A 27,725-nucleotide genomic window follows, 5' to 3' on the forward strand; every position below is an offset into this window, starting at 1 on the left:
CTCCACTCTTTCGAGATGATGTTCCACTGGACTTTAGAGTGTGATTGTGGACATTTGTGTTCACCAGTCACAAGGGTATTAGTAAAGTCCTGCACTGATGTAGATGAGGTAATATGAGGAAACCTGGGGATGCAGTCCGTGTTCCAATTCATCGCAAAGGTGTTCAGTAGGGTTGAGATCAGATCTCTATTGCAGGCCACTCAAGATCTTCCACTCCAAACCATGTAAAACATATCTTCATGGAGCTCGCTTAGTGCACAGGGACACGGAACAGGCTCAAGCGAACGCAAGATTTATAACCGTATACAGTTGAGTGCCTCCTGCTTTGTGCTAACAGTTTGGAGACGAACCACATATTGCAGGAAAGGTCAGGTATCCCAATTCTTTTGTCTATCAAGTGTATCAGTACACAATATTACATAAAAATACAACAGTATATGGTGCATGCAGGACAATAAATACAGAGAACATGGGCGAAAAACTATTTGGTTATGTAGCAGCAATGTTTATATCTGTAGCAGTAAATGGAACACCCAGGATGGTATGTAAGTCTATCATACCTACTGGTTTTTGTGGTTGGAATAAACCAGAGAACTCAGAGGAAATTCCACACAGACAGTAACCTGAGCTCAGGCTTGAAACTCTAAAGCTGCGAGGCAGTAACACTCCCGGATTGCACCACCACCGCCATCGTTTGGAAAAAGAAAAAAAAAAAAAAAAAGAGGATGTGAAGTCCTTGTGCAGTCCTTGATGTGCTGCGCTGGCATTTTCACATAGAAAATAAAAACCATCACCACAGGTAAATCAACCGATTTATTAAAATTGGTCAATATGATTTATAAAACCATATGAAAAACTGAGATACACTAAAATATCAAATAATTTTTTTTTTACAGTATTTAAAATTAATACATATCAAACTTTGTACATAAAGCCTCCCATTTGAAAGCTTTAATTTGGTCTACAGTATAAATAGTAACAGGCATTTAGCAGAACATGTACATTGACAAATAATTTATATTTATGAAACAAAAGAGCACTAAACTGAACAGAAATCCATTTGTACAAAAAGAAAGGGTGTAGTTTATGAAACAGAACATGTATCGTTTGAAATAATCCGTGAGAACGTGTATATGTTCATTGTTAAAATCCCGTTCTTCTCAAAAGTGTCATCCGGTGTGTCTAAACAGGGAAGACAGAAACGAATAGATTAAATATGTATGAAACGTGTATAATCTTTAAATCCTATCTAAAAAAAAAAAAAAAAAAAAAAAAAAAAAGAAAAAAAAAGCAAACCCTGGTACGTTACTCTAGCTATTATAACCAATTTAACCGAGCTCATGATGAATCCTGTCCACATAGTGTGCATGGTGGTAGTTTAGTGGTTTAGGCATTGGATCAGGTAGTCATGATTTCAGATTAGTGAGTTAGCCACACAAAGCTGCCATTCCTGGGCCCCTGAGCAAGGCCCTTAACCCCATAGCTGCTCAGGTGCATAAATAAGATAAATGTAACCAGTCATGCCATGTCCGTAATTATTTTCCAAGACTAGCGTTTTCCCATATTGTGTAATATTCCTTTCGGAAAAATAGGTTTCAGACAAACATCATGCTTATTTGAAGTTTAAATTTAAAATAAAACTACTGTCATTTTTTTTTTATTTAAATATGACAGTTTTTTTTTTTTAAGCAACAATCATATACTGTCAGATCAATTGGTGGACTAATACTGAACAGTGCATTCTCATTAAAACACTATCTTTCTATTTGAGCTTTTTTTCCCTTTTAAATACTAATCCAAAACGTTTAAACAAGCTCGGAATAGTCAGTGAAGTTCACCGTCGCTAACCTTTGAATGAACAAAAACAAGAACGAAAACCTCACCTGTAATGAAAACAGGGAACCGGGCAGAGACGTTTTGGATCTGGAGACGGACTAGACAGCGAAGGTAGTCTGGTCTGTCCCTTGAAATGATGTCGCATTCATGATAAGGCAAGACCTCCACTATCCCTGCTTCCTGGCAGCAGTCAATGAACTGTTTCCTCCTTTGGGCTTCAGGTCTGCACCTAAAATGCCACAGCGCTGGTTAACTGATGCAGATGCAGAATTGAGACTTGCATGCTCATACCAGCACATGTTGTACTTCGTCCTCATGCTCCGCAAATATATTTTTGATTTGGAATGTGACGGCTTCTCTTCTTTTTCTTTTTACGTGTACTTCAATCGCATGCTTGTTTGGTTCACATGGGGAGATGGTAGCGGTTGAGGCATTGGACTTTGGATCTGAAGGTCAAAGGATCAAATCCCAGTCATGCCAATTGGTCACTCTTGGGCCCCTAAACAAGGCCTTTAACTCCATAGCTGCTCAGTTGTATGTATGAGATAAATGTAAGTCGCTCTGGATAAGGGCGTCTGCCAATATAATATTTATATATATATTATTTAGCATTACATTGCATTTGCCATTAATACAATATAGAAATTATAAATACATCTTAATAGCAGGCGCCTTCTATAAATTGTATATACAAGGAGCAAACATAACCTGTGCACCTAAATATTTACGCATTTATCCAATCAATCATGAGGCAGTAGCACACATTTATTATATAATTCAAATGCAGGTTCCACTTTGGTCAGCCAAGAACAATCTGAAGAATCTAAAGCTACCATGAGCACTGAAAAGAGAAGATTTCTGTTCTTGGCTGGTAGGAATGGAATCCAAACTGGTCTTTTGCTTAGCTAACGTATAAGTTTAATGTATTGTACACTCTCAGATGCTTTTCTGCTCACCACTGTTGTAAAGAGTTGTTACTTAAGTTACTATTTTCTTTTTGGCCTATTTAGCTGTGTGTTTTATGTACAAAACCTTATTTGTCCTGGAACAGAAACTGTGTTCTCACCTTGCATTTTCCCGAAGCTTGCGGCTGTCTCTGTAGTGCAGAAACCATTTCCACTTCCCTTTTTTATCTAGTTCTTCCATAATGCCCACGACCTTTTTCATGTTTTCTTTTAATACATGTCGTTAAAATCAAAAAGGAAAAAAAAAAAAAAAAGAACACAATCAAAATCTTGATTTTTACAACAAAATTATTATTTAAAAAAACAAATCTGTTTCTTTTATTTTTGGTAATATTCCGTATATAAAAAAAAATACACTACCCAGATTTAGTGTGTCCAGCGCGGTTTCATCAAAAACCACAAATCCTCCTTTAGCAAAAAGCTCTTGGTGTGTGAGGTTAACAACATCGTCGGGCTGATCGATGCCCGCAAACAGAACTTTGGATGACTTCTTTAACTCGAGCAAATGTGGGACCTGTGAAGACATGACATGAGTTCTTGTCTGCAGTTCGATAGATCGCTTTTCTCAAACTCCACACGACTTACCTCAAATATGTGTTCTGCAATATCTTCGTTTCTCAGGATAATAAGTAGAGGAGTTTGCCCGTTGCCATCAAAGTCAAACTGATACGGCTCAACTGCAGTGTGGCCCTCAGCTTCCAACAGATCCTGAAAATCAGAAAAATCAGAACAATGTTCTTTTCTACAGCTGTCGTTTATTTCCATCCTTAAAGTAAAGTGCCGCCCTGAAGCACTATGAGTTTATACTGAAATATTGATTCTGAGGTTAATTTCCTGATTTCTTAGCTTCTTTACCTCACTATTTCTTTCCACAGTGTAATATTAATGCAAAATCTATTGTATAAGTGTCAACGTTCCAAAGCAATGCAGCCATACGACAAGTTACGGCAAAAACTTGGCCTGTTATAGAGTTTTTAAATTCAATTCATTTTCATTGTAAACATGAACAAGCAAGTTGTTCAGGATGAATTTATTTTACCCTCAAATTCAACTTCAATACTTTCCTACCTTGGTTTCCTCAAAAAAGGGGTCCGCTGATGTAACCAAGATGTAGAACTTGTACTTGGTTTTGCACGCCTGCCTCACAACCGAGTTCAAATTGTCATGCAGGTGGTTGAACATGTCTTTTTTGATGCGACCGCAGAATCCGGACTGTTTGCCGGTGGCCGCGCGCTCGGCATCCCATTTCCTTTTCAACTCGTCGTTCTGATGGGGAACAGTCTTGCCGACGCAGACGTCGTTCATCATGGTGTGGTAGGACTTTGAACATTCTTTGGATATGTCGGATAACTTGGAGCAAGTTGCTTGAGTGCCTCTTTCGCAGAAAAGGCTTGGAAGATGCAAGGGCTTGCTGTAATTTGCAGGTTTCTTCGCAGCCGTCCTTTCGGACATGTCCACGTTTATCTTAAACGTCGAAAGAGTTGGCCAGATATGATTGTGGGAGGAAAAACTGTTCTGCTCATCGAGTCTCGAGAATTGAATGGTCATTGGGTTTTCACTGGGGCTGATAGTAGCTCTGCGTCTGTCTTTATTGGCTCTGGAGGTGCTCTTGGAGTTTTTGAGCAAATGAGTCATCTTCTCTGAAAAGATAAGTAACTCGTGCTCCATTAAAGACTGGGTGTTCGAATTCGATTGCTGTTCTTTCACACTCTTATTCGTACTATGTGTGTCTGATGATCTCCTTTGAGTGGAAGGACTTTCAAATATCACCCTATTACCTTTCTTGTCGAGCATAGTAACGATAGAAGAAGGTGCATCATGAAAAGGTCCACTGTCCGCTTCGTTCGAATCGAATATTCCCTCTCTTCTGAAATACCTGCGCCAGTCGAAAGACTGCTTGCTTTCCCCTTTGTGCTGCTTCGGGCTCGATGTTTGTGTCCTTGATACGCTTGTTTGATCTGAACTGCACGAAAAGGTTTTTTGTAAGCTGTAGTCTACGGTTGTATTAAAGTCTTCTTCATCCCAGTCATTTTGACAGGACTTTCTCTTGCGCTTCTTTTTACTGCAGCGCTTCGACTCCGTTCCGTGACTCTCGGACTCGTCGTTCGATTCGTATAAAGCTGCTCGATGTCTGAAAGAATAAGCTCTTTCGTCTGACTTTTCCATTTTGGGAGTGGATTGGGAATAATGAGTTCTTTGTACCCAACCGATGAAGTCGGAGTTACTCTCTGTAATCGCTCTTGGCCTGTACGCAACTTTTCTACGGACGGAAATGCTGTTCGTGTAACGTCTCTCCTCATCGGGTGCGTACCATTCACTAAATTCGGTTTGTTCCTTTGTTTTAAAGCTAGAACTGCATGTCCATGGTGACTGGAGCTCTTCGTAGGCTTCGTCTTCATACGGCCCGGAAAAGTGGTCAAACTGATCTTGTTGAAGCTCAACTTCTTTAAAATTTCTAGATGTGGGAATCGCATCAAAGTCATAATCAACCAAGTTCTCCTCTGGCGCACGGTCATTGGTTGTAAATGGTTTGCTTTCACTGGTCTCTTTAACTGTGGCTGCAGACGTATCACTTGGCCAAATGGGATCTTCAGTGAAGCATTCTTCTCTGTGAACTGGAGACTTCTCTAATCCAGACTGGGAATTGTCAGAACTATCGAGTGCTAGCCATGAACTAGTGGGGATCTTCTGTAAACCACAGTCCTCTCTTTCAGAAGTGTCCTCTACGTTCACTTCCTGATTGCCTGAACCTGCATCAGTCCCAGAACTGTATGTTCGTTCATCCAGAGTTGGGGTACAGCATCTGCTGTTTACCTCAATCTCAGTATCTATTTGCAGAGCTGGTGAAGATGCATCAAAATCGTCCTGTATCTCAAGCCTTTTAGCAGCAAACTTCTTACACATTGTAGGGACATTAGGTTTCTGGTCAGTGCTGTTTTTTAGCATTTTGGATTCTATGCATGACCCAACATTTTCATTTAAAACTGCTAAATCATCAGCTTCTTTGGCTGTGCCCTGGATGCTACAGTCTGTTATTTCACATGGTTCAGCGACTTCGGCTACAGAGAGGACATCATCGCACACTTTTCTGGGTTGGTACTGATTGACCTCAGGGGTTTCATGTTTAACCACGATAGTTCTTTCACTCTCGTTCTGTTCCGGGATGCAAAGGTCACTAACAGCAGATGAGCTATTGCCTTCCTGCAACGTAATTAACTGATCGGATGTTGCGCTCGCATAACCTGCAAATGAATAATCAGATATCTCTGGCTCTTTATAACCGCCTGCCACGTGTGCCTCGGCTTTTATTTCACCCTCTTGCAGCTTTACAGAATCTTCTTCAAGCACGTTAGGAAGGATTTCACCACCAGAGACAGTCATTTCATGCACCTGCTCTTGATTTTCATGTTCTGAATCATCGTCGCTGATATCCATATCTATACAATCTGTCCAATCTTGAGACTCTTCGATAGTGTTCTGCTCCTCAGAGCATGATTTAATGTCAGCATCATGATTGATCTCGGCTGCGGTTTTTCTACCACTATCGTTGGTATTGGTCTCATCGTTCTCAGACACGCACTCCTCCATTGCATACATTTCTTCGTAGATTGCCATATCTTCTGTAGTATCACTATCATGCTGCCTATCCACAGAGCTGCAGTCTCTGACATCCAGCTGACATTGGGTTTCATCTTTTGTGCTAACGTTCACATCCTGTAAATTTGCAGGTGTTTCATTTTTTACATCAAGCCCAGGTTTGTTTGTGTTCTTCACATCCTGTTCATCTGCAGAAACATCGGCTCTGACATCGAGCTCAGATTCAGCTTCCATGTTGGTGTTATTCACGTCCCGTACAGCTATAATGTCATCTATGATACCAAGCTTATCTCTGGGTTCATCCAATACATCTACAGATGGATCTCTGATGCTCACCACAGACTTCAATGCTTCATCGTCCATACATACGTCACAAGTATTTTCTCCATCGTTCACGGACATATCAGACTCCACTGGAACCTTGCTTGTCTCGTCGTTAACATGTACCCTCAAATGTGTATCGCTTTGTGAACCCGTGGTGTCTCTCACAGGTTCAACGGTCTCGTTTGACTTGACTGTATCAGGTACGTTCAAAGCTGCATCGTCTCCAACATGCACAGGTGCTACTGTGGCCTTTGTCTCACCATCAATGAGCACTTCCTCAGGTTCAGTTACAGGTTTAACTGCCTCCTTTGTTCTATGACTCCTGTCAGGTATTCCTGTACACATTTCATCCTGGAAATCAGGTACAGGTCCAACCTTTATCGTTGCTTCATTGTTAACGGACGTCTCCACATGCACCTTATCATTTCCGATGTCGCTCCGTGAGTCATCTATCACACATTGATCGCTTACATCAAGCCCATCCACTGGTGTGTTTCCTATATCTTTACAGGCTGCTTTATTATTATTCTCACCAGACACGGATTTCTCTATTGTACTACTATTGCCATCACGAATGACCTTCTGTGTTTCATCTCTGGTAAGAAGCAAAGATTTCACTTCAATTCTTGAGTCATTTCCATCACTCACAGCAACAGGCACAGCAGGACAGGTTCCTGTCTTAGCTTTCGGTGCGGAATCGTCACGCGCCAACGCACGTTCGCGTTTCCCCTCGTTAGCCGCCGCAACACGCAGCTCATCATTGAATACACTCTCGCTGTGTACAGACACACGTGCTCCATCTTTGTACTTTTCCTTAAAACTCAACGACTTTAGTATAATCTTTCTTCCAGATAACGACTCGTGCACTTTTGAAATGATCACAGGCCTGACATGCCCAATGATCTGGTGAAATATACCCATATTTTTCCTCGTAGTGCTCGCCATCCCGGCAATTTTTACGCTCGTGGGCATCGATGTAAACCGTTCCGCGCTAGCAGGCTCGCTTTTCTGAACATTCGCCGATTTTTGCTCCTCTATTCTCATGCTTGCTGCGTGATCGCACAACTGACTGTATCCACTGTTGCCCTCCAAGGGTTTCGTGCAAAGGCTTTCGGTGACATCGGTCGTATCTTCTTCCAGGTCACTGCAGTCTTTATGATCAGGGGTGGAAATTTCCTCTGAGGTCTCCACATTGGACCTGTAATCCTGCAAAAGTAAAAAAAAGAAAAAAAAAGAAAAAATAAAGTTTTGTGCAGCTGTGTATTTCCTCTACTTTAGAACAAAAGGCCACAACAGTACAGTTGCACAAAGTCTTTTTTTTTCTGGAGACTTCTAGAAAAAGACTATCCATGAAGGTTTTCACATTCTCAGCCATTTATCACCTAACAGTTATACTTATTAACAATGAATTAATGAATTCCCCAAACATGACCAGTTGATTAATCTGAATGTTTTCAAGCATTTCCTAACGGCAGCCTATGACAGTCGTACCGGCTAGAATTTAACACACGTTATGGCCAAAGGTTTGAGAGCACTTAATTCTTACACTGATATATGGTTCTTCCCTCAAACTTTTGCCACAACATTGGAAGCACATCATTCTGTAAGATGTCTTGTAGTCTGTAAAATCACTATTTCCCTTAATTGGAATTAAGTGGTTTAATCCTGTTTCATGCAACACTGACTATGGCCCATGTACAAAACATAAATAAATCAGTGTTTATGTTTTTTAACTGCTATAAAAAAATGCTATACTGCATTTTTGCTTGGACTTTTCTCAATTTTCCACGCCTATGTCCAGAAAGTGGATGATTAAAACCATTATCAGTTGTACAAACAGAAATACATTGAGCATATAATTGCCATTTTTCTAGAGAAGGAAAAAAATAAAAAATAAATTAATAAATTCAATATTAGGCACAATTTCACCCTAGGAATGCTTACCATGAGCGATACTCCTGCAATAACAGTGGAAGAATAGTCTACATCGGGTCTAATACAGGTTATTTCCTTTTCTTTCATGTGTTCTGGTCTTGATTGTATACCAGAAATAGGCTGAGGATGTTCTTCAACAGTGCAGTGATCCTCGGCCCCAAATGCTTTCACTGAAAAGTCAAGAGCATCTAATACAGGATCTAAGGAAGTAGGTTTGTCGTCCTTTGAGGCCGGCTCGACATCAGGCAGCGTTGTGGGAGTCTGGACGGCACCCTGTAACACCTTTGCGGGATCTTTTCTTTCCACAGGTGGACAGATTTGATCAAAGTGAAAGAATCTAGAAGTGGGCTTACTGTAGAACAGGCCTATCCACATATGAAATATGAGATGAACATGCTCATGTGTGTCTTCAATGCTGAAATCCCATTTGCTGAGGAAAAAACAAAAACAAGAATGTGTAGTAGATACACTGTAGACAATATTGGCTACATTACTAAGCATATTTACGATAGATAGATAGATAGATAGATAGATAGATAGATAGATAGATAGATAGATAGATAGATAGATAGATAGATAGATAGATAGATAGATAGATAGATAGATAGATAGATAGATAGATAGATAGATAGATAGATAGATAGATAGATAGATAGATAGATAGATAGATAGATATGGCATACCCATGTAGTGCTCTTGTCACGCATTTGTCTAGCCGGTCATTTGTAAACTTGCTGTCATATTTGTAATCATAGTTTTCTTTCCAACGTCTTGTCACTTGAATGGAGCCCTCCTTTTCGCTGACGCTCCTACACCGGAAAAACAGGGAACTCCATAGTTTGTTCTTGACGGCATCTGGGGCTGGTGTATTTGAAGATGGTAGGGATCTCCATCCATTTTTGCCTCCTTTATTTGTGTAGCCTGGACAATTAGTGAGGTCAGGTAACTTCAGGAGAATGCCAGATTTCAAGGACAGGCAAGACTCAACACTTCCAACTGGGGGTTGAACCTGGGGGCATATGCCTTTCAAACCTGACGGCAGAGAGGTGGGCTGTGAGTAAGAATGCTCTTTTGAGATTTCTAATATCAAATCTCCAGTCACAACAAGACCTTCTGGAAAAGGAGATTCAGTGGGTAATTTGAATCTGGGCCTGAGGTCTTGCAACAGATGAATGACTGACTGCGGTGAGCTACTGGTCTTGGCTACAGGATGCTTCTCTCCCAGGCTAGGCAGAATTTCATCACTATTTACACTGAGGGCCAAATCAGCCAGAAGATTAAGAGCATCTGAAGGTGCAGGCACACCAACAGCCACTTCCTGTTTCTTGGTTTGGCCATCAGAACTAACACGCTTTCCTTTTACTCTATTCTCTATCGGTTTAGATGTGAGCTGCTGGCCGGCTTGTTTAACTATTGCATTAGGGGAAAGGATGTCAAAACCTGTAAAAACACAAAAGAACAAAAAACAGAGACAAGAGAGGATGAAAAAGCAGCAAGAGAATGGACACAAAAAGCAGAATTTGACACAGGCGGACATACATGCTTCCTTTACACATACAGTGACACACAGAAACAAAGCAACAAATGACCATTAATTTCAATAAGAGCTGGTGACACCCAGGGTCATGACTACATGTGGGGTGTCCAGCGACAGGGCAAAGCTGAGAAATATTTACATTTATGCAAAAATATAAGCGACCTGGTGCAGCAATTACCAACAGGAGTGAAGATAGATCTGGGACAGACAGCATGTGATGGTTAGGTGCTTACGCTTTTATGCAAATCACAAAGAGTGCACGCTTCCTCCTCTTATATGATACGATGCATTTACTTTATAAACTTGTAAATTCTACATGCAAACTCTCGAACTCCAGAATTTAGTGGCAATAAAAGCAGCAGAACGTTAGTGTAATAGTAATAAAATCGCTGCATGTATGAAGTAGCATAAGACAGATGGGAGCAGCTGTAGAAGGAAAAAAGCAGTGACGGATTCTGTCTTTACTAAATATGTAATAATATTTAGATTTGTACTCTATATAATGCATATTGAATCTAATATATACACACACACACATATACACATACACACACATACGGTGGAACCTCGACACTCGCAACCTCGATAGTTCACGACTTTTCATTTGGAACCGGACTGAGAGGAACTCGCGAAAAATCAGATTGTTTACGAGAAGCTGCGATTGGCTCGAAAGTGCGGAGTAACATTTCAAAACAGAGTTTGTACTAATAAATACATAAAAATGCTTGGGAAAATTTATATATATATATATATATATATATATACACACACATATACATACATTATATATATATATATATATATATATATATATATATATATATATATATATATGTGTATATGTGTATATATATATATATATATATATATATACACACACACATATACATATATATACACGTATACATATACACATACACACATATACACACACACATACATACATATATATATATATATATATATATATATATATGTATGTATGTGTGTGTATATGTGTGTATGTGTATATGTATATGTGTATATATATGTATATGTGTGTGTGTGTATATATGTATATATATATATATATATATATATATATATATATATATATATACACATATACACACATATATATATATATATATATATATATACACATATACACACATATATATATATATATATATATATATATATATATATATATATATATATATATATATATATATATATATATATATATATATACATACATACATACATATACGCAGTGGGTAAAATAAGTATTGAACACGTCCAGTTTTTCTCAGTAAACATATTCCAAGTTGAAGCTCGTTTAAAATTTGCTGCACAACATTTGAAATAAAAACTTTCTTTCGGCTTCTCCCATTAGGGGTCGCACACAGCGGATCATCCGCATGTTTGATTTGGCACATGTTTTTACGCTGGATGCCCTTCCTAACGCAACCCTCTTCATTTATCTGGGCTTGGGACCGGCACTAAAAGTGGCTGGGGTTGGTTCCCTGACCGGGGATCAAACCCGGGCCGCAGCGGTGAGAGCGCCGCATCCTGGCATGAAGCATGAAAGACTGTCACAGTCATAGCAACATCTTGGACTTACGATATTTTTGACTTACTCGTAAGTAGAGTACTACCTGTATGTATGCATGTATATATATATATATATATATATATATATATATATATATATATATATATATATATATATATATATATACACACATATACATACACACACACAGTATATATATGTACGTGTGTGTATATATAAAAGCTAAACAAGCTATATGCATGCTGAGAAAAAGAAAAGGTCCACATGCAAGTTGATTAAATATGAACTATGAACTATGCTGAGCTTATTAAATATACGTAATGTAATGTTCTTTAGAGGTTTGTTCACAAAGTGTCTGTTAAAAAAGGAAATGATCTGTTTTCTTGATTGATTTAAAATGAACTGAAATTCTATAAACCAACAGAAAAGACTCGATAATAAAGTCACAGGAGCTCAGATACCAAGCTCAGAGAGCACAGAAAAGCCCATGTTCATTAACATAGTGTGTATTGGATTTGGTGGGCCCTTGTTTACCATGTAAATGCCATAAAGTGTTCACTGATTCAAATTTCAAGAAAGAGAATTAAGAAAGTGTACTGGAGTTACAAAAAACCCAGCCATTAGGGGGGCACAAGCCAGTGTACTCTTAGTGCCGGTCCCAAGCCCGGGTAAATGGGGAGGGTTGCGTTAGGAAGGGCATCCAGCGTAAAACATGTGCCAAATCAAATATGCGGATCACAAATGAGAATTTCATACCGGATCGGTCGAGGCCCGGGTTAACAACGACCGCCACAGGTATCGTTAGCCGACAGGGTACCGGTGGAAATTGGGCTACTGTTGGCCGAAGGAGGAGAAGGAGAGGAGGAAGGCGTCTACAGAGACGGCAGGAAAAGGAGCAGTGTAGGAGAGTAGAGGTTCGGGTTGGTACTTTAAATGTTGGTACTATGACGGGTAAAGGGAGAGAGGTAGCTGATATGATGGAGAGGAGAAAGGTAGATGTGTTGTGTGTTCAGGAGACCAAGTGGAAAGGGAGTAAGGCCAGGAACATTGGAGGTGGGTTTAAACTGTTATCATTGTGTGGATGGGAAGAGAAATGGTGTAGGGGTGATTCTGAAGGAAGCGTACAGTAAGAGTGTAGTGGAGGTGAAGAGAGTTTCTGATAGGGTGATGATCGTGAAGGTGGAAGTTGAAGGGATGATGATAAACGTCATCAGTGCCTATGCTCCACAAGTTGGCTGTGAGATGGAGGAGAAAGAAAGATTCTGGAGTGAATTAGATGAAGTGGTAGATGGTGTACCTAGGAAAGAACGATTGGTGATTGGGGCAGACTTTAATGGGCATGTAGGTGAAGGGAACAGAGGTGATGAGGAGGTGATGGGTAGGTATGGTTTTAAGGAGAGGAATGTGGAAGGGCAGATGGTGGTAGATTTTGCTAAAAGGATGGAAATGGCAGTGGTGAACACGTATTTTAAGAAGAAGGAGGATCATAGGGTGACGTATAAGAGTGGAGGAAGGTGCACACAGGTGGATTATCTTCTGTGTAGGAGATGCAACCTGAAGGAGATTGGAGACTGTAAGGTGTTGGCGGGGGACAGTGTAGCTAGACAGCATCGGATGGTGGTCTGTAGGATGGTTTTGGAGGCGAAGAAGAAGAGGAGGAAAGTAAGGTTTGAAAGAAGAATAAGATGGTGGAAACTGAAGGAGGAAGAGTGTAGTGTGAGGTTCAGGGAAGAGGTCAGACAGGGGCTCGGTGGTGGTGAAGAGGTGCCGGATGATTGGGCAACTACTGCAGGAGTGATGAGGGAGGCAGCTAGAAAAGTACTTGGTGTGACATCTGGAAATAGAAAGCAAGACAAGGAGACGTGGTGGTGGAATGAGGAAGTGCAGGAGAGCATTAGGGGAAAGAGGTTGGCAAAACAGAAGTGGGATCGACCGAGTGATGAGAAAAGTAGGCAGGAGTACAAGGAGATGCGGCAGCAGGTTAAAAGGGATGTGGCGAAAGCCAAGGAAAAGGCATATGAGGAACTGTATAAGAGGTTGGACACTAAGGAAGGAGAAAAGGATTTATACCGATTGGCCAAGCAGAGGGACCGAGCTGGGAAGGATGTACTGCAAGTTAGAGCAATAAAGGATGGAGAGGGAAATGTGTTGACTAGTGAGGAGAGTGTGTTGAGAAGATGGAGGGAGTATTTTGAGCAGCTGATGAATAAGGAAAATCAGAGAGAGAGAAGGTTGGAGGATGTGGAGTTGGTGAAGCAGGATGTAGATAGCATTAGTAAGGAGGAAGTGAGAGCAGCGATTAAGAGGATGAAGAATGGAAAGTCGGTTGGACCAGATGACATACCGGTAGAAGCGTGGAGATGTTTAGGAGAGATGGCAGTGGAGTTTTTAACCAGATTGTTTAACAGGATTCTGGAAGGGGAGAGGATGCCTGAGGAATGGAGAAGGAGTGTGCTGGTACCGATCTTTAAGCATAAGGGAGATGTGCAGACCTGCAGTAACTACAGGGGAATTAAGTTGATCAGTCACACCATGAAGTTATGGGAAAGAGTAGTGGAAGCCAGGTTGAGAGAAGAGGTGACCATCTGTGAGCAACAGTATGGTTTCATGCCGAGGAAGAGCACCACAGATGCCTTATTTGCTTTAAGGATGTTGATGGAGAAGTATAGAGAAGGACAGAAGGAGCTGCATTGTGTATTTGGAGATTTAGAGAAAGCGTACGACAGGGTGCCGAGAGAGGAGTTGTGGTATTGTATGAGGAAGTCAGGTGTGTCAGAGAAGTATGTGAGGGTGGTGCAGGACATGTATGAGGACAGTGTGACGGCAGTAAAGTGTGCAGTAGGTACGACAGACTGGTTCAGGGTGAAGGTTGGACTGCATCAAGGATCGGCCCTGAGCCCTTTCCTGTTTGCAGTGGTGATGGACAGGTTGACGGACGAGGTCAGACAGGAGTCTCCCTGGACTATGATGTTTGCAGATGATATTGTGATTTGTGGTGAGAGTAGAGAGCAGGTTGAGAAGAGCCTGGAGAGGTGGAGATATGCGTTGGAGAGAAGGGGAATGAAAGTCAGTAGGAGTAAGACAGAGTACATGTGTGTGAATGAGAGGGAGGGCAGTGGAGTGGTGCAGTTGCAGGGAGAAGAGGTGGTGAAGGTGGTGGAGTTCAGGTACCTGGGGTCAACAGTGCAAAGTAATGGAGAGTGTGTTAGGGAAGTAAAGAAAAGAGTGCAGGCAGGGTGGAGTGGGTGGAGAAGAGTGACAGGAGTGATTTGTGATAGAAGAGTATCTGCAAGAATGAAAGGGAAAGTTTATAGGACTGTGGTGAGACCTGCGATGTTGTATGGATTAGAGACAGTGGCATTGAGTAAAAGACAGGAGGTGGAGCTGGAGGTAGCAGAGCTGAAGATGTTGAGGTTTTCGTTGGGAGTGACGAGGATGGACAAGATTAGAAATGAGTTTATTAGAGGGACAGCACATGTAGGATGTTTTGGTGACAAGGTGAGGGAGGCGAGATTGAGATGGTTTGGACATGTGCAGAGAAGGGACATGAATTATATTGGTAGAAAAATGCTGAAGATGGAGCCACCAGGTAGGAGGAAAAGAGGAAGGCCAAGGAGGAGGTTCATGGATGTGGTGAGGGAAGACATGCAGGTAGTTGGTGTAAAAGAGGCAGATATAGAGGACAGGGTGGTATGGAGACGGATAATCCGCTGTGGCGACCCCTAATGGGAGCAGCCGAAAGAAGAAGAAGAAATAGTACTGGAGTTACAAATAATGCATCTGTCCCATGCTCATCGATAATGCAGAGATCATTTTACAGTGAAAATACATGGGGCACAGTGGCTTTTCTAAATTCTTACCATTTTCTTTTGGGATCTTTGAGATCCGCTTCTCCTTTGATGACGTGGTCCTCAGGGGTGGTTTGGATTGTGTATTTTCCACTGGCTTTCGACTCCCAGCTGATTCAGCATGAGGAGTCACTTCGCTGTTTTTGGGCAACGCGACATCATTGTGTGGTTTGGCTTTTTTCGGGTCAGGCTCCGGATTATCCAATACTGATTTCCTGTGATCCGGTGAAGCAGGGGATTTAGTCCTTTTTGCTCTTTTGAGCACTGTCTTTAGTTTACTTATGGATATTGCCTTGTACACATGGCCTTTCTTTGTAATTTTATTTTTTTGTTCTGCAGGTTCGGGGACAGATGTTTCCTCAGACCTTTGAGAAGGTACTGGATCTTTTGCTGTAATGTCCCCGTACGATAGTGCCTCAGCTGGATTCGGTGAAATGTTTTTTGCTTCAGGCGTATGCTGACCAGTGTTTTCCGTTTCTGATAGCTGAGGTTTATCAAGTGTCGATGGAGTTGTTGGCTTCTCCGCAATAGGACTGCTGGTTAAAACCTTAGACGATTCTTGTGTTTGCATATTTTCATTTGACTTTATGTCTCCGGGTGCAACTTCTGAGCCATGGGGCACAAAGACGAAGCCGCAATCTGTGACAATATTCTTAAGGCCATACCGTTCCCTCATATTAAATCCTTCCATTTTCCGTTTCGGTGCACTGGGCACAACATTTCCTGTAAGTTCTGTAACGAGAATATTATTTTCGGTTTCGTCGTTCTGATCACTGGGTAGTTCTGTGCTTTTAAAATCTGACCTCAATGTCCGCTTCACACTGGCGTCAGCATTCCAGTGCTTCTTCCGCCGTGGGAGAGAACGCCAATCTTTTTTCAGTGTGCTGGGTGAGGAATGTATTGTGTCGCTGTTACTACTCTGTTCAGGAGTAGCTTCTGTTGAAAAGCTTAAGGCTAAAGTAGTGTTTTGAAGTGTGGATGTAATCGGACTGACTGTATTAGCATTGCGTTTTAATGCTTTCCTTCTCCTCCTTTTTCCACGCCGGTTTGGTACGGATTTATTTTCAGCAATAACGTTACCGCTCGCCTCCGGCTGTACTTCTTTACAACCTTCAATTAATGCCTCAGTCCGGTTTACTGATGTTGTCAGAGGTGAAATGGATGTCGGAAGGTCGGCTTCCTGTAGAACTTTGTCTGCAACGGGTATCTGACCTTTAACTTCAGACAGCACATCTGATAAACAATCGACTTTCTCGGAACGATCGACTTCCATTTCGGCATTAGACGCCAGAGTTGAGGAGTCGTTTTGCATTTCTATGGATGGCGACTCCACATTCGTGGGCTGAACGGTTTCTGAATTCTCCTTCCCACTGCATTTTTCATCAACTGAGACACGCTCTGATGTTTCCTCACTGTCCTGAGCAGAATTAACTGTATGAATGTCCTGAGCATAGTGTTCTGTTGGGAGGTCACCTGATGTGGGTGAGGGGTCTGTGCTTTTGAATGGTTTATCGTCAGGCGCTGCAACCACTGCTGCAGCGGGTGTGACTTCCTTTATCGTAGCACAATGAGGCAGTTCAGCAGCTTCAGTCTTTTGCGGTTCAGCCTGCTGCTCGGCTGTCTTTTTTATGTCATCGGAAACATCCCTGCTAGTTATGTGATCTGTTTCATTATTCAAATTTCTTTCCAGAACCATTCCAGCGGGAGTCTGAGGCGCCTCAGGTGATGAAATATAGTAATAGACATCATCATCGTTATCATCACTGCGCTGCTGTTTTCCAGCAGCAAGGAGTTCCAATGACCTGGCCACTGGAATTTGAAAACCATGAGGACTTTCTAAATATGTCTTGAGGCGATCCCCAGTCTGTTCCGTCCACTTTGGTGCAAACAGAGGGAAACCATCGGGTACATCATACTGATCAGGAAACATACTAGCTTCCCTAGTTGGGCTGCCAGTTAGCCCTGGTAATATGAGAGCAGCAAAGTTCTGCAAATGTTTCTCCATTATGCCAAGGGGCTCCTCACGCTGCTTTGGAGGACATTTCTCCATTTCTAATTCAGCATAATTCAGGGCGGGGAGAATTTGAAGAACCTCGGATGAAACGGCAGTCTTACGGTATCCACTCTTGGTCTCTAAACCCCAAAAGAGCAAATAATTAAAAGTAATGACATCATAAGAACAATGTCCAGAAATATTTCACAATTAAAAGAAAATGTGTACTTACCTCTTGGCACTGTTCTGGAGTCAGGATAAACAAACATTCCTTGAAGACCAAAAGCTTTATCTGTGCTTACACCTAGAAAAATGTTCCAAACATTTCACTAATCAGAAAGCAAAAGATTAAACAAGTTTAATCAGATTCAGAAGATTGTCTTTAGACTACCGTTACCTTCATAAGACAGGAAATTAGATGAATGTAAGAGTATAAGAAAACCACCATCTTCCAAGCATATTACAAGGGCCTGCAATGGAAAAGGAAAAATATAATTAAATCCATCATCCAGCTTTTACGCCAATGGTTTAAAAGTCATTCAAGCCCGATGCTTACCATGTCCTTCTCCTTCAGCTCTTCAGTTAAGGAAGCTAGGTCATTTTTTGTCTCAAAGGAGATGACATCGTACATGGTAAACCATTTGCCATCAAATGAAACTTTAAAAAAAAAGATGTTAGATAAATATTCCACAAGAAATGAAAAATATCCATATATATTTGAAATAAAAAACAAGTGGCTATTTGTAATAAATACCAGTCTTCTAAAGTTGCCATTTCTAAATATTGAAATAAAATTCAATCATTAACATTATTACAATATAATTTGATCATACCTTCACCAAGAGGAGAAGTTTCAAAAACTGCTTGGGGTAATCTCTTCCTCAGTTCAGAGACTCCAATGGCACGGTTAACTTGAACTGTTTTTGGACTAAAAGAACCAAAAAAAATAAACAAACCCCAGATCATATCAGAAATTTGAATTTATAGAAACACTATCAATTCAATATCAAAAAGTTTCAATAATCCAACATACAGTTTTGCTGGGAACATGGCTCCATGGCTGGATTTCAACCCAATGTCGTACAGAATGGACTCAATCTTCAGCTGGCCACTCCAGGGTTGGTATTGAAATGCTGAAATGAAAGCAAACACAACAATCCAACGAGACCAAAATATGTAATAAGTAGTGTTCAATTAGAACAATTGTGTAGGATAGTAAAATATAAATGAAATGCTTACATAATTTCTCTTGGCTGAAAAAGGAAAACAACAGACGCACCTTTAAACATTTACAAAATATTTTCAGAAACTGTATATTTACATGAACATTAGGTGATGTCATAAAAAATACAATGAAAAAAGATGCAGGAGTGTGTTCATATTTAATCTGAAATTATGTTGCATTTACAAACTGCAAAAGAAGCAAAACTGGATAGGCAATTTACCAGGAAATATTATTAGCATTATCGAATTATTTACAGAAAATCATGATGATGCAAGTTAATATCAGTTCTTGGTGCCAGATTGACCCATTTGATAATTCAAGAACCTGGAAATTTTCACACACAACAGTCTTTGTCAGAGTAAATACAAAATGGTAAGAATATCATATCAAAAAACATCCAGTGAGCTGCAAATCCGCCCGCAGAAATGATCTTCTTATGACGGAGGTCAGAGGATATTGCCAATATATCCAATATCGCCAATATTATCAGCCATTCTAATGAGGCAACTGTAGGCACAGGCTTCCCCGAACAGAACATTTGGATTTGTGCATTTGATGTTACTGACGTTTTTCACCTGCATCTCCATGGTTTTATCCATTTTGCTGCTGCCATATCATTGGCTGATGTAGTATGCAGGTATTCTTTATAACATTGTAAAAATCTGCTTATGAGATTCGTATTTGTACTTTTTGATTATCTCCTTCCACATTCAGTCCCCATTTGTTGTTATATTAACGTCGGCTCTTCAGGGTAGATTTTCCACTAGATTTTGGAGTGTGGGTGTGATATGGATGTGTGTTCATGCAGTCACAAGGGTGTTAGTAAAGTCAGGTATTGATGCAGGGTAAGGAGGCCTGGGATGCAGTAAGCATTCATTAGCATCCTGGGACATGTTTCGGTCTCCTAATTCAAGAGAAGGGAACATTTAATGCTACTGTATCTAAAGACATTTGTGAGCCTCCCATTTTTATGGGAACGTTTTGGGGTAGAACAACCTACGGCTGGAAAAGTCAGGTGTTCAGATACTTTGTCTGTTAACCTAGTTTTCGGTTCAGCGCCAACTTATTTTGCAAACTTTCCAGACAATGTTTGAACATAACACCACTGAGGCTCACCTTCTCTCTTTCAGCTCTAATGAGATGCTAGTTTTTCCATAGGAGAAAGCCACAACGGCGAATGGGCACACGTGCCTTGGGCACGGCTCAACCTTTTTCCATCCATCCAGCAGCTCATACATATAATACTGAAAAACATTAATTTATTAAGGCACAAATATACATTTATTTGAATTTTAACCTCGATTTAAACAGCACATTTACAGATAACCATCATTTTCAGCAAATCTTAAAAAAAAAAAAAAAAAAAAAAAAAACACAAGGTATTAAAATGGTGATTGAATTTTAACCCAAAACTTCATATCCTGAGACATGTAAAATCTATTATTAGATAAAAAAAAGTATTTAAACAAAATTGAATCATGTTGAAAACGATTATATATATATATATATATATATATATATATATATATATATATATATATATATATATATATATATATATACAGTGAGGAAAATAAGTATTTGAACACCCTGCTATTTTGCAAGTTCTCCCACTTAGAAATCATGGAGGGGTCTGAAATTGTCATCGTAGGTGCATGTCCACTGTGAGAGACATAATCTAAAAAAAAAAAATCCAGAAATCACAATGTATGATTTTTTAACTATTTATTTGTATGATACAGCTGCAAATAAGTATTTGAACACCTGAGGAAGTCAATGTTAATATTCGGTACAGGAGCCTTTGTTTGCAATTACAGAGGTCAAACGTTTCCTGTAGTTTTTCACCAGGTTTGCACACACTGCAGGAGGGATTTTGGCCCACTCCTCCACACAGATCTTCTCTAGATCAGTCAGGTTTCTGGCCTGTCGCTGAGAAACACGGAGTTTGAGCTCCCTCCACAGATTCTCTATTGGGTTTAGGTCTGGAGACTGGCTAGGCCACGCAAGAACCTTGATATGCTTCTTACAGAGCCACTCCTTGGTTATCCTGGCTGTGTGCTTCGGGTCATTGTCATGTTGGAAGACCCAGCCTCGACCCATCTTCAATGCTCTAACTGAGGGAAGGAGGTTGTTCCCCAAAATCTCACAATACATGGCCCCGGTCATCCTTTCCTAAATACAGTGCAGTCGCCCTGTCCCATGTGCAGAAAAACACCCCCAAAGCATGATGCTACCACCCCCATGATTCACAGTAGGGATGGTGTTCTTGGGATGGTACTCATCATTCTTCTTCCTCCAAACACGTTTAGTGGAATTATGACCCAAAAGTTCTATTTTGGTCTCATCTGACCACATGACTTTCTCCCATGACTCCTCTGGATCATCCAAATGGTCATTGGCAAACTTAAGACGTGCCTGGACATGTGCTGGTTTAAGCAGGGGAACCTTCCGTGCCATGCATGATTTCAAACCATGACGTCTTAGTGTATTACCAACAGTAACCTTGGAAACGGTGGTCCCAGCTCTTTTCAGGTCATTGACCAGCTCCTCCCATGTAGTTCTGGGCTGATTTCTCACCTTACTTAGGATCATTGAGACCCCATGAGGTGAGATCTTGCATGGAGCCCCAGTCCGAGGGAGATTGACGGTCATGTTTAGCTTCTTCCATTTTCTAATGATTGCTCCAACAGTGGACCTTTTTTCACCAAGCTGCTTGGCAATTTCCCCGTAGCCCTTTCCAGCCTTGTGGAGGTGTACAATTTTGTCTCTAGTGTCTTTGGACAGCTCTTTGGTCTTGGCCATGTTAGTAGTTGGATTCTTACTGATTGTATGGGGTGGACAGGTGTCTTTATGCAGCTAACGACCTCAAACAGGTGCATCTAATTTAGGATAATAAATGTAGTGGAGGTGGACATTTTAAAGGCAGACTAACAGGTCTTTGAGGGTCAGAATTCTAGCTAATCGACAGGTGTTCAAATACTTATTTGCAGCTGTATCATACAAATAAATAGTTTAAAAATCATACATTGTGATTTATGGATTTTTTTTTTTAGATTATGTCTCTCACAGTGGACATGCACCTACGATGACAATTTCAGACCCCTTCATGATTTCTAAGTGGGAGAACTTGCAAAATAGCAGCGTGTTCAAATACTTATTTTCCTCACTGTATATATATATATATATATATATATATATATATATATATATATATATATATATATATATATATATATATAAATATTAATTTTTTATTCATAACCCCTGCACTGAACTGTAGGTTTTTACAGATCATACATTGTATTCATTTTTGTTTTTCTTCTTCCCCTCCCTAGCTTATATTATCTTAAGTGTCATTTCCCACCCATCTATTAGTAACATTTGCACAGATAAATGGTTAAAGATAATCCGGGGCTGGCTCAGACGTTAAGATATGTAAGACAGAACACATTTGGGTGTGTGAGATTGGGGGCAGGGGCCTGGGAGATTTAGTAGTTTAGTTCTCATAGCTGTACTAAGCAGCATACACACTACCACTATATACACAGGCATGAATGATGAGAATTTTGATGACAGACAAGTTTATAGTGCGTGAGAATTGGGTTTTACGGTTTAAAGGCGTTAAAAAAAAAAAAACTCAACAAAATAAAGTCTCGCATGTCAAAGCTGAATCGAAAGAACAATGAGTTGAATGTCACCTGGGTTCTTTCAAATGCTAAAAAGGAACTGGTGGTTGCACACACTGCTCTGAGCTGCTCCGACACATGGCAGTCAAACCCGGTGGTTGGAGGTGTGAAGTTTTGTGTGTAGTTTTCTGTCACTTCCTTTACACGACCCTATTGACAAAGTAAAGTTTTGGTTTTGGTTTTTTTTAACTACAGACATTATAAGGTTACATTTACATTATATGTAAATACTAAAACATTTTACTTAAAAAAAATATATATATATATATTTTAATACCTTTGTCAACTTTAACAGAACGATGTAGCCCGTCTTCCCATCATACCAGCGCTTTAGGTCGAGGCAGTCAGAGTACTTGGAAATATATACACCTGTTTCAGATCAAATGAAGGGCATTTATATTTGATCACACGAGTCCTCCTATGCACTTATACAACATATAAAACACATCAGTCCAATATTCTAGATACCTTGCACAAGTCAGTTCTGTATGTAAAATTATTATCCAATGCGGCTTGCTATAACTACATATTCAAAAGTTCTTAAATAAAAGCTGGTGTCCTGAGTTTTAAGCACAACATACTGTAGAATTTGATATTTCTGACCTCAAGCCTACAAACATTTCAAGCTCCAACATGCTGTGTACCCATGCAAATGGCCCAAACTTTCAGGAAAAACCAGTTCATTGATATTAGCATAGGTGAGCCAAAAACACGAGTTCCTCATGAGAAACTGAGACAGAGGTTATACAGCACATCCTGTCCCACAGAAACAAGATGTTTCTTTTGGTGAAATGTGTACAATAAAACGGTACACGGTCGCAATTAACAGTGTACAATCTGCTGACACGAATCGGTGTTGTTTGGTTTTATTTTTTGCATTCTGATTTTACATGCTCTGACTCCCTAAAAGAAGACTACTGACACGATTTAAAAAAAGAAAGAAAGAAAAAAAAAGTGGAAACAGTGGTGACATTAAATTTCAGTTGCTTAACAGTAGAAAGAACATGTCTGGAACAATAAGATTTTGCCAACAATGTACTGTAGCATACTAAAAGTTGAAAACAAAAACATGAAAAAAAGAGAGGTTAAGTACTAATAAAAAAAGTCCAGCATATTCAACAAACTTTGACTAATAATTCACTAAGTATAACCAGCCACAATCTTTTCTTAGAAGAATGAGCTACGGTGTGTTTTCCTGGAAAGAGATTGTGTTGTTAAGAGCTACGTCTGCTCAGTGTGTTCGAGCCTCACCTAATCCTTTCTAATTTAAAAAGTTGAGAAAGAAAATAGAGAAAAAAAACAAACAAAAAAACAAACAAAAAATTAGTATAGTGTTTGCTATACACAAGAATAGCTAATAAAACTAAAGGCATAATTAACTACTAGCTTCTTAATGATCCTAGAAATTAAGATCTAAAACATGCATGAACAATCCATCATTAATATCTGTAGAAACCCTTAATGGAATGTGTGTTTCATTTTCATGTTTGGCTGAAAGGGACTGGATTGCTTTATATGCCCTTTCCCTCGAACACTTTCTGTTTCTATTTCTCATGATCTTGAGTATATTGAGCTTTACATTCATGCTTTCACTTTCAAACCTGGAAGACTACAGGACCACTACACACTGCTCGGTAAGAGCTAGCAATTTATATGTTCTAATACCATGCATACTCTTCATTTCGAACACATTGTGGTTTGTTATTTACAGGCTGTGAAGGTGGGAGGTATTCGGGCTGTGCTAGTCAAGCTTATGTAACAGAACACGTATTTCATATGCTGTATTTTTAGGGGTTGTCTAATCAAGTGTTGGAAATTGTATAAATTCAGAGGTCTTTAAAACAGTCTGTGACCTGCTGGGGTTTAAGAATACTGACTCGGCTTGCTTTCTAATGATGCAGTCCAGTTACAGTAGAAACTGAAACTAATTCAAGTTCGCTTCCTATCGTCTTATTGCTGTATCACTCAATGCATTATATGATACATTAATTCATGTTGGACCTTTACTTGAGTGTGTTGAGCCTTACTAATGCATTTTCAACACTTTAATTATAGCACTTGACCGTGGTTGCTTTTGGATCAAGCTGAAAACCACATTTCAGGTAAAAAAAAAAACTAAACAAAAGGGAAACATAAAAGTCTGACAACAAACACACACACCCACACACGATGTAATGATAGTTACCCTTTGAACAATCCCCAAGAATGGTGCATGTCCCATGGCCAACAATTAGGCCTGTTTCCGCAAGTCTCTTTGCCTTTAAATAAAAGTGAACAGGTGGTCAGATAATTCAATCACTCATTAACCGGATTTAAAAACTCAGATGGTGCTACATGTACCCTGGATTTGTCATCAAGCAACATAAAGCCAAATGACTCTTCGAGTTCCTCTTCAGAGTACCCATTTTTACGTTTTTCATCACGAAAAGCAGAATACTGTGGAATAACAGGGCACAGAAAAAAACATATATTAATCTGGGTAAGTTCAGGAAGATCACAGATGCCATAAAGAAAAAAAATGTATAAAATGAAGATGTATACTTACTCTTTTTTCTAGGTCTGGATTATTGACTAGCAGTGCTGAATTGTAGGTAAAAGACTCTTTGGACTCCTCACACAAATAGTTGTTACGAAGAGGAGCTAAAATACTGTTTTCAAAGGTTACTGAGCCAGAAAGCACTGGCTCAAGAGGACCTGCAAATACAGAGGAAATACAGTGGTTCTTGTTGTATCAAATTTGCTATCTAATGACTATAAATACTGTTTCCCCCCCCAACATTTTTCAATAAAAAGCTTTAAAACAAAGAAACCATCAAAACCATTACATTTTACTAACAAAGTATCTGCATTTCATTTATGTTATACCATGATATTTACCATAGTATACAAAATTCTGCATATATACTGTATATTCAATTATTTATATATTTATATACAGTAATCCCCGTGGTTACGTTCCAAAACCGCCCGCGGTAAACGAACAGCCACGATAAACGGACACCACCCCAATGTACAGTACTGTATTTACATTTTACTTCATTTTATAATTAATAATTTTATTCTTATTAATACATTTCATTATTTCAACATAAAACTCCATAAAAACAATTCCTTATAAGTTTTTTGTCTATCGTGCTATCCGGGAAGAGAGACCGGGAAAATCAGCCAAACGATTTAGTTATGTTGCAAACGCAATTCCACGATAAACCGGGGGCACGAGATTCCAACTGCGGTAAAGGGGGGATTACTGTATATTATATATATATACATATACACATACATACACATGCACATATACACACACACACACACACACACACACACACATCACCAAACAACCAGACAATGACGAAGAGCGTACGTCCAAGCACCGTAATCATTATTTAGATTTTAAACAGTGGTCTTGAATGTTATCTACCATGGAACAACCTGCCCAATCCCCCCCACCTAAATCCTATTGAACTGCTCTGGGATGAACTGGATCGCAAAATCAGAAACAAATCTCCAACTAGCGAACATCTTTGGCAGGTTTTACAAGAAGCATGGCAAAGTATTTCAGCTGAATGTTTGGAGAAACGAACTGTCCAGATGCCAAGAGCGTGTGAATCTGTTGAACAAATGCCGAGGTTGGATTTTTCAAAGAAAATAAAGTGTGCCGTCTGTACAGTCGTATATTTGTTTGCGGAAATCTTCGTACATATATATACATGTACATGTATAACAGAAAGGTGTGCGGTTTGCTCTGTGAGTTTTTTTTTTAACAATGATCATGAGTGTAATTATTGTTTATTCCTTGTTCTTTATGAAACATTTCAGGAATGTGGGTCTCAGTCATTCTGATCCAGATGGTCTACATGACCATTCTTGATTGGTGCATGGCATCATGGGTAAAGGCATGCAGGCACAATATCAACATCAATATTGAATTAATAAAGCAGAAGTATGCGGTGTGCTTTACTTCGTGTCTTCCCTCTGTTTTATTAGATATAAAGGCACAATATTTGGGCCAAAATATTTATTAAAAAAGACCTCAAAAATGGTTTCCCGCTGGTCACTGCGTTGAAATCACAGCATGTCCTAACATCCAAATAAAACGTTTATAAGCGTTCATACGGTTCTTCTCATTTAGAAACGTTGCCATTATTATTCTATTCGCGTCAACCGACTCGAAACCGGGTTTAATTTTAGGGTCCAAACCCCGGAAAGATCTCGAGTTTTCGCTCAGAAATCCACCACGGGGTTGAGATAGCGATATAAACACGCAGGCGCTTGCTTTAGCCGGTTAGCTTGCTAAAAAAAAACATCTCCATCTGCTATATTAAACACTTACTTTCCATGTAGTCATTAATCATTCAGGGAATATTTACATTATCTGTATGAACACCGAGTTAGTTTAATGAGTGTTGGGGAAAAGAGGAAGATGTTCACCTTCTTTCGGTATATTAGTGTCATTCTCCATGAAGGCGAGGCATTGGCTGGCGTTTCTGCGTTCCTCTTGATATAAAATCACATCGACTTTCCTTTCCTGGCGTTATTACTCTTCATCGAAATGTATACGTGTTTTTTAGATTTCCAATGAATTATTAGAGTTTTAACCATACACGCTATGCGATCATACTTTCTGTAGATATCTCTTGTCTCTTTTTTTTCCAGCTCGCCTGAAAACTGGTTTGGTCTCAGCTTTCAAGGATACGATTGTGTAACCAGGAAGTGAAGCTAGCTCTGTTAGCTCGCTGCTAAACCGTTAAAGGTCGGGGCGTAACTAGAAACACCAGCGTCTTACAAAACCAAAGTGTCACATTAGTGTTTAAATGCGCTTTGGGTTGTGTTGTATTGGTGATGGGTGTTGGGGGAAAACGAATCTCTCACAACTGAGTTTGGGTGTAGGAGTGCGCGGGCCGCCGCCGTTTCGAAGCTTCCGAAGAATCGAGAATCGAAAAAGAAACAGAAAGTTAAAAGCGGCGCAGCGCCTCCATTTTGTGTCGCGTCCACAGACCCGCTGTTCCGGTTTGCCGTTGCTGGTGGTCGCTGGATGTGGCGCTGCAGCACGCCGGCGAGGTCTGCTCACACATCGGGGGAGCAGGGGTAGTGTACAATAAACACGTTTCTCTTTATATGCTTATATTTCACTATCAGAACAGATAGTAATAGTTATGGCTGCCTGCTTCATTTAGCAATAACCGTTAGTTTATAACGGCCATATTTTTTAAATCTCTGGTTT

General features: G+C 40.0%; 1 protein-coding gene and 1 long non-coding RNA gene across 3 annotated transcripts; one reads left to right on the forward strand and one right to left on the reverse strand.

The window, feature by feature from the left end:
- Positions 1-800: 800 nt before the first annotated feature.
- On the reverse strand, positions 801-27,713 carry tasor2 (transcription activation suppressor family member 2). Of its 2 annotated transcripts, none has more exons than XM_083555188.1 (22): positions 26,933-27,713; positions 25,050-25,198; positions 24,845-24,940; positions 24,690-24,762; positions 22,782-22,873; positions 22,517-22,654; positions 19,935-20,062; positions 18,833-18,846; positions 18,627-18,726; positions 18,427-18,521; positions 18,150-18,250; positions 17,991-18,063; positions 17,826-17,897; positions 15,613-17,733; positions 9,341-9,689; positions 8,667-9,087; positions 3,870-7,928; positions 3,387-3,509; positions 3,162-3,315; positions 2,903-3,008; positions 1,884-2,065; positions 801-1,182 (listed from the first exon to the last, which is right to left on the reverse strand). In XM_083555188.1, exons 1-22 carry the CDS (start codon positions 26,961-26,963, stop codon positions 1,085-1,087), a joined length of 8,775 nt encoding a protein of 2,924 aa, XP_083411314.1. In that variant the 5' UTR covers positions 26,964-27,713; the 3' UTR covers positions 801-1,084. The 2 variants fall into 2 exon arrangements, with proteins under 2 accessions (XP_083411314.1, XP_083411313.1); XM_083555187.1 differs by having other exon boundaries at positions 9,341-10,097.
- On the forward strand, positions 1,266-2,684 carry LOC310733823. The gene is made up of 2 exons (XR_014535887.1): positions 1,266-1,491; positions 2,369-2,684. It is a non-coding gene; the product is annotated as an uncharacterized lncRNA (long non-coding RNA).
- Positions 27,714-27,725: the final 12 nt, after the last annotated feature.

Source organism: Silurus aristotelis (genome assembly GCF_946808225.1).
Source record: "Silurus aristotelis genome assembly, chromosome: 11".
NCBI lineage: Eukaryota > Metazoa > Chordata > Actinopteri > Siluriformes > Siluridae > Silurus > Silurus aristotelis.